This window comes from Sciurus carolinensis, chromosome 14 (genome assembly GCF_902686445.1).
Source record: "Sciurus carolinensis chromosome 14, mSciCar1.2, whole genome shotgun sequence".
Classification (NCBI taxonomy): domain Eukaryota; kingdom Metazoa; phylum Chordata; class Mammalia; order Rodentia; family Sciuridae; genus Sciurus; species Sciurus carolinensis.
The window spans coordinates 608833-618606 of record NC_062226.1 but is presented as its reverse complement, the minus strand read 5'-3'; the positions used below and the strand labels follow the sequence as shown (position 1 = coordinate 618606).

General features: G+C 57.0%; 1 protein-coding gene across 1 annotated transcript; it reads left to right on the top strand.

Moving 5' to 3' along the window:
- The first annotated feature begins 680 nt into the window (after positions 1 to 680).
- On the top strand, positions 681 to 8424 carry Tor4a (torsin family 4 member A). The gene is made up of 2 exons (XM_047525673.1): positions 681 to 923; positions 1646 to 8424. The coding sequence occupies exons 1-2, from the start codon at positions 742 to 744 to the stop codon at positions 2952 to 2954; spliced, it is 1491 nt and encodes a 496-aa protein (XP_047381629.1). The 5' UTR covers positions 681 to 741; the 3' UTR covers positions 2955 to 8424.
- Positions 8425 to 9774: the final 1350 nt, after the last annotated feature.

Genomic DNA, 9774 nt, shown 5'->3' with positions numbered 1-9774 from the left:
ATTCCATGTTGGTCATGTGCAGGTGGACGGAGGGTGACATGGGCAGGACAGACTTTGGTGGGGTCCCGGGGTCTCAGGACTGTCTGAGCCAGTCTGGTGTGGCACACAACTGTGTTGGCTACATGATCCAGAGACAGAGAAGTCCACCCTGGCTGCTGGCTTGGCCTGGAAGAGGCCAGCTTCCTTACAGAATGGGAGGGGCCAAGAGCTATCCAGGAAGGCTGCTCTGGGAGTGGGGTGGGGATCAGGCACAGGCAAGCAGGTGGCAGAGAAGGGACCCCAGTTAATCTGAATTTGTTCCCCATCCCCCACATAGAAGAACGCGAGCCATGTGTGGGTTGTATCCCTAATGCTAGAACTTATGCCCCAGCATGTCCTACGTGCAGAGGCCTCAGAAGTGGGGGAGGAAAAAGGAGACAGGAAAATAAGGGAGGGCTGAACAGAGGACCCTGCTTTCCCCTTGTTTACAGCAGCCGGAAATCCTAGTGGGCCCTGCTGGGTCAGGTGGAGATGTCCTGGGGAATGCTAGGGTCCAGGGAGGTCAGATTGAGCTGCAAGGAACCCAGGGGTTCCAGGGAAAGGGACTCTTAGTATGACCAGGTGTCCTGAAAGAGCCACAGGGCTGAGAAAGGAGCTGACCTGCTGGAAAGGGGTTCTGGGCAGGCCAGAAAGGCCTCCCTAGCTGACTCCTCTGTCCAGCCCTAGTCCCGCCCGGCCGCACCCCTGACTCACTTCCTTTGCATGGAACGGAAACCTCCCCAGAGCTTCCTCTGCTCCAGACGCTTCCTGGGGACCCGCAGGTGTCGCCGCCCCCTCCAGGCCCGAGCTGGCCCAGGAGGCCCCAGAACCACCGGACTCGCCCTAGGGAGGACAGCATTTCCTGCTTCCTGCTCCAGTTGGAGCTCGGGAACACTGAGCTGCAGGTAGGGGTGGGCTGCGGGGTGCAGGGACGCAGGCCAGCCTCCCCGGCTCAGGGCTCATCCTTTCCCCAGTCTTATTTCTGTCCATCTTGAGCCCCACCTTTGCTGGCCTTTGGGGGTCCCTGCTGCTTCCTCAATGGGGAAGGGGGGACTATTTTGGGAAGATCCCACCATGGGGCATAGGGGGCTGGGAGGCCTGAGCAAAATCAGGAGTCACTGTTGGGACCCATTCTCAAAAGCATGTTTGGCAGGATCCCCACTCGCTGTTCTCAGTGTGTGTGGCGTATCCGAACTCCCAGGGGTGTAGGGGCCTCTGCTGCTCAGGGGCCCTGCCTCTGGACGCAGCGGCCCCTGGCGCCAGATAGTCGGGAGATGCTGCCGGGGGCGGGGTCCAGCTTGACCCTTCTTCATCCCTAAACGCCGCGAGTCGGCGGCTCCTCCAGGAAGCTGGGGTAGCCACCCGATTAGCTGCACGCCCTCCCCCCCTCCCACTTCCTCAAGGCCCGCGGCGGTTTCTGGGAGGACCGGAGAGATTTGCATTGGGGCCCCACGGAGCAGCAGCTTCCTGGTCAGCGGGGCGAGGTGGGGCCAGGTTCTGGTGTGGCACCCTGCGAGCCCCTCATGGATAAGATCACTCGGGGCCAGGGTTTCTGTTGGCCCCGGGAGGCGGCCCGCGGGAGAGGGCCATGGCGAGTCCGGAGACCCTCCCCATTTTCCTCTTGCAGGGAGAGTGACCTGCATGCAGAGCGCCGGTCCTGCGCCATGGACCACGGCCAGCCCAGCCTGGAGCCCGCAGCCGCGGACCCCAGAGCCCCCGGCCCCTGCGTGATTGCTCCGGTGCGCGCGGTGCTCCGCCTACGCTGCCGCGTGTACGTCCTGCGCAAGCGGCGTCTCCTGCAGCCGGGCTCTGGGCCCGACCTTGGGACCGGGGCCCTCAGGGTGGGCTGCGGCACCGGGGCTCTGCGTGCAGAGCTGGACCAGCCGAAAATTTTCACTTTCGACGGCCCGGCGGAGCTGTCCTCCAGGGCGCCGCGCAAGAGGCGCCGGCGCAGCCGCGTGGTGCTTTACCCTGAGACTTCGCGCAAATACCTACCGCGAGCCGAACGCCGGAGCCGCGCACAGCGATGCCTGCTGCTGCTCGCGGCCATCGTGGGCTTCCAGGTGCTCAATGCCATCGAGAACCTGGACGATAACGCTCAGCGCTACGACCTCGACGGGCTGGAGAAGGCGCTGCAGCGCGCTGTGTTTGGCCAGCCGGCCGCCGTGGGCCGTATTGTGGCGCTGCTGCGGGACTACCTGGCCACGCACGTGCACAGCCGCCCGCTCCTCCTGGCATTGCACGGGCCCAGTGGCGTGGGCAAGAGTCACGTAGGCCGCCTGCTGGCGCACCACTTCCGCGCCGTGCTGGAGGACAGCGCGCTGGTGCTGCAGTACCACTCAGGGCACCACTGCCCCCGGCCGCGCGCCGCGCAGGACTGCCGGGAAGATCTGGCGCGGCGTGTGGCTGAAGTGGTGGCACAGGCCGAGGCGGAGGAGAAGACCCCTCTCTTGGTACTGGACGAGGCGGAGCTCCTATCGCCATCGCTGCTGGACGAGCTACACGGCTTCATGCAACCACAGCGTTCGCACCACTTTCACAATGCCATCTACGTGCTCCTCAGTGGCACCGGTGGCACAGAGATCACCCAGTTCGTGTTGCAGAACGCGTCCCGCGCACAGCCCCTGCGCCCTGACGAAGTTCGCGGGGCCCAGGCTGCTGCAGAGCAGGCTGAGGAGAAACTGCATGCCAGTCTTCGGGCACTCCTGGCCCGTGAGCACCCGCTGTGGCAGGCCGCAGCCATCGTGCCCTTCTTGCTGCTGGATAAGCAGGACGTGGTCAACTGCTTCCGGGACGAGATGGCCGGGGAGGGCTTTTTTCCTGAGCAGGCTCGTGCAGAGCTCCTGGCCTCACAGCTCAGCTACTACCGCGTTGCTGGCCGTGAGTTCGCTGTCACTGGCTGCAAGCAGGTGGTAGCCAAGGTGAACCTCTTGTAGCACAGGAGCACACACTGTTGGTGCAGCAGGGGGTGTGGAGATGTGTGACTTGGGGTCACTAAACTGCTTCACCCTGAAAGATGGGGGGCTGGCCGAGGTGACTCAGTTTTGTGCTCCCAACTTCCAGATCCACCCCAGAGCCCTGTTTGTCCCTGAGGTCATCAGGAGAGTAGCCACCTTCCTGTTCTTAATCCAGCCCGCATTCCTCCACACCTGCTATGCCCAGCACACCCCAGACATGTATGATGGGGTTTGGTCAGCAGCACTAAGAGGTGGGCAGTCTGCTTTCAGGGTACAAATGACCTCGGAGGACAAGCAGCCCCCCAGAGCCATACAGCTAATCCCTAAGGTTGCAGAACTGGGATGTGAACCCATCCATATGGGGTGCTTGCTACAGCTTCCACAACCCCCAGTAACACCCAGTGGCCCCCTGCACACCTCTTGGGCCTAGGGGCCCAAGGTCCAGAATGCTTCTCCAGCCCCCCTGAAGGCATTGGGGCAGTTGGGTGTCTCCACACCAATGAGTGACCTATGGACCAGTGGAATTCCCCAAATGCTCTGGATAACTCAGGCTGACATTTGGTAGGAGGTGGGCCTAAATGGGGGACCCTGACCTCTGACTCCTACTGCCCTGGCCACTGATCCACCACAGGGCCCTGAACTGAGGGAGATGGCCATGCAGAGATGCCTTGGACTCAGCTAGATGCACCGAGCCCGGGCCTTGGGTTCTTTTCCTGGGTGGAGGGGCCCCTTCCACTTTGGCCCCGTGGAGTCCCCAGCCAGCCCTTACAGCAGTGAGCGAAGGAAGTCCTGCTGTTTGCTCCACCCATCCACCCAGGAGCCACGTTTCCAGGAGCACCAGACTTGTAGGGCTTGGCTGCCTAGGAAGCAGTGGAGGCAAGGCGCCTCGGCAGATCTTGTCCCCCGTGCGGACTCTCTCTGCGTTCGGCTGTGGAGGTGGTTTGTCCTTGGTAGTATGGCCGCCTGGCCACCACGGTTGTGCACCTGTCTTCCCTTCGTGCCTGTCTCCTGGGACGCTGCAGAACCGGGTTGCACACGCTCCGCCTCCCGGACTCCCGGACTCCTCCCTCTGGGCGTTTACAGCGCCGACTTTGTACTGGAGCGGCCTCAGTGCTGCCGCCTGGTGTCTACGCCCGGCTCGCTACCAACCCTGTCCTAGAGAGCGCGCGGCCTATCAGGGAAACAGGAACAAGGACTACGACGTTCCTTTCCTAAAAGTGGGGCTTGCGGGGGCAACGAGGGGAGACAACATGCAATGGGTGCGGGGAGAGGAGGGCCCCGCAAAGTAGCAGTGCGCCCTTGCGAAGCGCAGCTGTGCACGCGTGCACCCTGGTCTAAGTTCTGTCGGACCTGGGCTCCAGGGACACCTGCTCCCAACCGTGACCACAAGAGCCCACAGTGTCCTTAGAGGGGCTCGCCAACCGCCTGCCTGAGCGGGTCCTGGCGTTTTCCCTGGGGTTCCTGCCGGCAGTCTGCAGGCCTGGGCACTTGGATCTGGGCAGATTCGGGCCTCTCAAACCTGAGTCAGCACACAGATCCAGGGCCTGGTGGGGGGATCTGGGTTGCACTGGGTGGCAGGGACCTCTGCCCCTGGGGCTTACGGGGATAGGGTGGGGTGGTCAGCTGTGGGATCCCAGGGCTGGCTCTATCCATACTAGCCCGACATCCAGGAGACAGCCTGCAGCAGGACGTCCAGCTGGGCAGTCCCGTGGCCTGTATCCATGCTTCAAGGGGTGTGTGAGAGCTGCTGAGCCTGAGGCCATGTTGTCCATTCTGGGCAGGGGTGCTATTGGGGTTCTCACCACTCCCCAGCAGGGTGCCCAGGACCATGACCACCACCTCCCCTGCCAGCACACACAGTGCCCAGCCAAGGGTGGCTTGTTCCCCCGTCAGCAGCACCTGAAAATCCAAGCAATCTTATTTTATTTATTTATAAAACATTACATGGAGGCTAATTTCTGTGCCTAAGAGGAATGTGCCGTAAGTGCTGTGGCTGGTGGTGTATGCCTTTTAATAAATCGTGTGGCTCAAATCCGACAACCCACTTCTTTTGGTCAGTTTCTCTCTCGGCCTGTATTTACTAGGCCACACTAATTAGATCGTTTTACTTTCTAATATTTGAGAAACACCAAAAGAGGGAAGGGGTGCAGGTTGGCAGGCTGAGGGCTGAGGCTGGAGAACGTGAGGAAACCCACCAACAGCTGGAAAGTTCCCTGGGCAGGTGCTGCGGGCAGGCTGCCCAGGCTCTGCCTGTGGGAAGCTGCCTGCGGATCAGACGGTCCCAAGTGGGGCAGGCGGTTTCCCTCCGTGTACACTGCCTTGAGGACACTTGGACCCCATTTTCACCATGCAATGGCCCTTCGGTCTCTAACAGTAGCTTTTTCTTAAAATGCACTTTGTCTGAGGTAACAGCGGTCCCAGCCTTCTTTGAAATTGGTGTTTGGGATATGTTTTCCTTGCTTGTAAGCAGCAAGCAGTTGGATTTTCAACAAATCCAACCTGGCAGTCCTGATCTTTGAGCTGCTGAGTTTGGCCCATTGACATTTACTGTGGCCGTTGCCACAGGTGAACCTCGTGACTTTATTTTGTGCCTTTTGGATGTCTCTTTTTCTACACTGCTTTTTTCTTCTTGCTTTTTCTTCTCTCTTATTCCCTCCCTCCATTCCCGCTCTCTCTCTCTTCTGCCCCCCCATCTCCAGTGCTCCCCTTTTCTCTCTGATGGGTCTGGGAGTCCCTGCACCCCTGTGTCAGCCTGCACCTCACGTGGGCAACCCAGGCTGAGCGGCATCCGCCCTTGCTCAGGTTAAGGCTGGAGCATCTCAGTGCTGTGCAGCCCACATACCAGACCCCTGGCTCCACGGATTCACTTCTTCTTGGCTCTGGGGATTGAACCCAGGGCTGTTCTACCACTGAGCTACATCCCCATCCTTTTTATTTTTATTTTGAGACAGGGCCTCACTAAGTTGCCCAGGCTGCCTAGAACCTGTGACCCTCCTGCGGCACTGTCCCAAGACCCTGGGGTCACAGGTGTGGCTACCACGCCAGGCCATTTTATTCTTACAACTTGATTTAGCCAGATTCTTTGAAAAACTTTGTATGATTGAAATTTCATTAACTCTACAGATCTGATTGGGGAGGTTGATATCATGACACCATTACACCTTTATTAAGACTTATTTACCATCTATGAGCCAAGTTTTGTAATTTTCTACAGAAAGGTCTTGTTCATTTTTGGTAGACTGATTCCTAGACTTGTCATATTCTTGAACTGGTGTTAAAAAAGGTCACTGTTGCCAGATGAAACGTGCCTTGAACAAAGTGCACAGAGCAGAGCACACATTCAGAGTCTTCTCACAAAGCCCAGGCTTGCTCCCCAGCCAGGTCCGTCAGGGCCACAGCCCTCAAGGAGCCCCCGAAAGCCCCTTTCCCTGGACCTCTCCCTCTGGCCCCAGGCCAGCCTGCCTTCCAAGGTAACTGCCCCGAGTTTTCTTCACGCTTTGATGACTGAACTTTACAACCCTAACTAACGGCTCTGGTTTAATTTGTTTCTCATTTTTCAGCTTTGTTTCTTGCTTCTTAAAAAAAATAAACAGCTTTATTGAGGTATCCTTTGCATACCATGCAATTTACTCATTTTAATTGGACAGTTTGATGATTTTGGTGAATCACAGAGTCGTGCAGCGTGGCCACGATGCAGGCTTAGACTCTCTGCATCACGCAGAAAGCTGTGACGTGCCCAGACCTGTGTGTCCCCCTCTGCTCGGATGACCATGCTCCCTTTCCACCACTGCAGGGTTGCTTTTTTAAAAAGCATTCGTTCACAATCGTTTATTAGGCGTTTTATTAAGAACTGCAAGAGAGGCGTTTGAGGCTCCTGACGCTAGGACGCCTGTGTTGAGGGGAGACTTGCTTGGGCAGATCTGAGGCTGGCAGTGGTGTCCAGCGGCCATTACCGCCCCACTCCGCCCACACGCCGTTGCCGTGCGGCAGTTTGAAGAGGTCTCAGGGCCTTGGAGCTTTTTGCAGCTTTGGTGTCCAGCCTCCCCCCGACCCTGCTACTCGAGGTTCCCTGGCTGTGCAGGAGGTCTCAGTAGCTCCTGTGGGTTGCCTCACAGGGATCAAAGACATTTTGCCCACTCGTTCACCCTTTAATGGCTGTTTGGATCGTTTCCATGTTTTAGTCATTGTGAATAATGGAGCAAGAGACATTTGCTGAGCATTTCTTTGTCTGACATATGTTTTCATTTCTCTTGAATAATACCAAGGAATGGAATTGATAGGTCACAGGAAAAAGATCTATTTAATTTGCATTTGTGTGTGGTACTGGGGACGGACCCCGGGGCCTTAGTGCATGCTAGGCAAGTGCTCTGCCACTGAGCCATATCCTCAGCCCTTAACTTTTATTTCTTATATTGAGATAGGGTCTCACTGAGTTGCCCAGGCTGGCCTGGAACTTGCAACCCTCTTGCCTTGGCCTCCTGATCTGCTGCTGGGATTACAGGTGAGGTCCTCACACCCAAGTTTCAACCTGTTTTAACACACCTGTGTACGTTTTGTTGCAATATTTGTGGGATTGAAAACCCAGGGCTTCCGGGTTTCCGCAAAGACAGTCACCCAGAGGTTTTGCGGGGGATCTGCGGGCAAGGTGTGCGGGACAGGGCACTCCCCGCCCTGGGAGGTGTCAGTGCGGCTCAGGACTCGATCCCTCAGCAACTCAGCCTCAAGACTCCATGGGGGCTGGGGTTTGCAGCTCAGAGGTAGAGCCCTGGGTTCGAGCCTCAGCACTACATAAAAATAAATAAATAATATAAAGGTTTCGTGTCTCTCTACAACTAAAAACGACTTCACAGGTTGCTCTGGGGCTTGTGGGTGACCTCGCACGGCTTTTCTGCTACAGGCCCTGGAAGAGGGCGGGAGGTGCTGCACCCCGCCTGCCCGGGACCTGGCGAGCACCTTCTGCCCCTGGCCTTTGAGGGTGGCCACAGAGCTCACTCTTTTCGACAGTTTGGAGTCTGCATCCAGAACAATGCTGTGTAGAACAGACGTGCTAGAACCCCGTTTCCTGAATGGCTTCTGAAGCAAACGCTCTTGAAAGTATCCTTCATGGTCCGCAATCTCCACCCTGTGGAGAGGTTTCTCAGGGCCTGAAACCATCTGAAGTTGCTCAGAACCAGCTTGACCTGCGTGCTGGGCCGAGCCGGGCTGGGGCGGTGGAAGAACTGCCACTGGTCCCCAGTGACTCTCCGGGCTCCGGGGGAAGCTCGGGTGCTACCACTGGGACAGGAGCACCAACCAACATCCAAGTGGAGGAGGTGCCACTCACTCACTACGTCCTGGGTCCACTGCGTGCTTCTGCTTCAGACTCAGCTGACACCCTGGATCCCAGGCCATGGCCGGACAGGACTGAGGGCCCTGTAACTCTTCTCTGGACTTGTTAATATCAGCATTATAAAATTGCCCATAGATGAAAAGCTAGTTTTTAGAGTCTTATTTTAAGTGCACAATCACACAGTATTTGTCCTTTGTGCCTGGCTCCTCTCATGGGAGCGAATGTCCCTTGGAATGTCCCTTGGTTGTGATGGTCTCCCAGGTACTTTGTCTTGGCTCCTGTGACGAAAGGTGCTGTGGGTTCCCTGTACTCTCTTCTTGAACAGGTCCTTACGTTCCCTTGGACACATACACAGGCTTGTGGCTGCTGCATCACGTGCAAACTCTATTTTAACATTTTAAGGAACTATCAAACTGTTCTGCGAAGTAGTCCCAACTAGAATGATTCTCTGTATTGACATTCTCTGATGTGTCATTCCTTTCTCCTCCTCCCCTTCTTTTTTCTTACAATGCTGGGGATGGAACCCATGCTAGGCAAGAGTTCTACCACTGAGCCACATCCCCAGCACTTTTTAAAAAAATTAATTTTAAGACAGGGTCTCACTAAGTTGTCCAGGCTGACCTCAAACTTGAGATCCTCCTGCCTCAGCCTCCTGAGTCTTGGGGGCGACGGGTGGTGCTGTGAGTTCTGTCTTCAATGGCTCTCTTGTGGCTTTGCACAGGTCTGGGAGTGTCCACTGTAGCTGACTGACCTGTTGCCAGCATGCCCCAGGCTGCTCTGAGTGTGGTGTGCTCAGGTGACCTCCCTCCCGAGGCTGCCCTCTTTCCACCAATTCCACCAATTCCGGGAGAGTGCTTCTGTGCTCTTGGGTTTGCATCCTGGCCTTCTCCCACCCCTGCTTTAGTTCTTATGGAGTCTCTGAGCTGTATGTGAACAGACTCCTTGTACGCTTCCTTTGCGTCTGGCTTCCTTGAACACAGTATCTGTGAGACTCAACCCCGAGGGGGCCCTTGGTGGTAGTTTCCATTTTCCTTCCCGCAGACTTTCTTCCTGGGGACACAGGGTGCAGATGTAGTCTGCATGCTGTCACTGCCTTCCTGGCCCTGGAAGTGGCTCAGCGAGGTCCTGCTGTCTCACCACCTGCATGTGGCACTCTGTGGGCATCATGAGTGACCCACACGTGAGTGAATTCTGGTCCAGTTCAGCCGCAGTGGACAGCAACCTGCTTTCCCAAGCGGCTGCTCCCCACCCAGGGGTGCAGGGCCTCTGCTCCACCTCCTCACCAACACTGGTCTCTGGGTTGTGCCCCCTGGGTTGATTCTCGTGAAGCCTCCCTTCAAGTCTCTTGCCAATTTTGAGTTAGGTTTTCTTTTTCTTGCTTTGATCAGGGATGGGAACTAGAAACGGACCCCAGGAGCAACTCTACCTGTGGGCTATGCAGCCAACCCAGCAGGGTCTGGCTAACTTGCC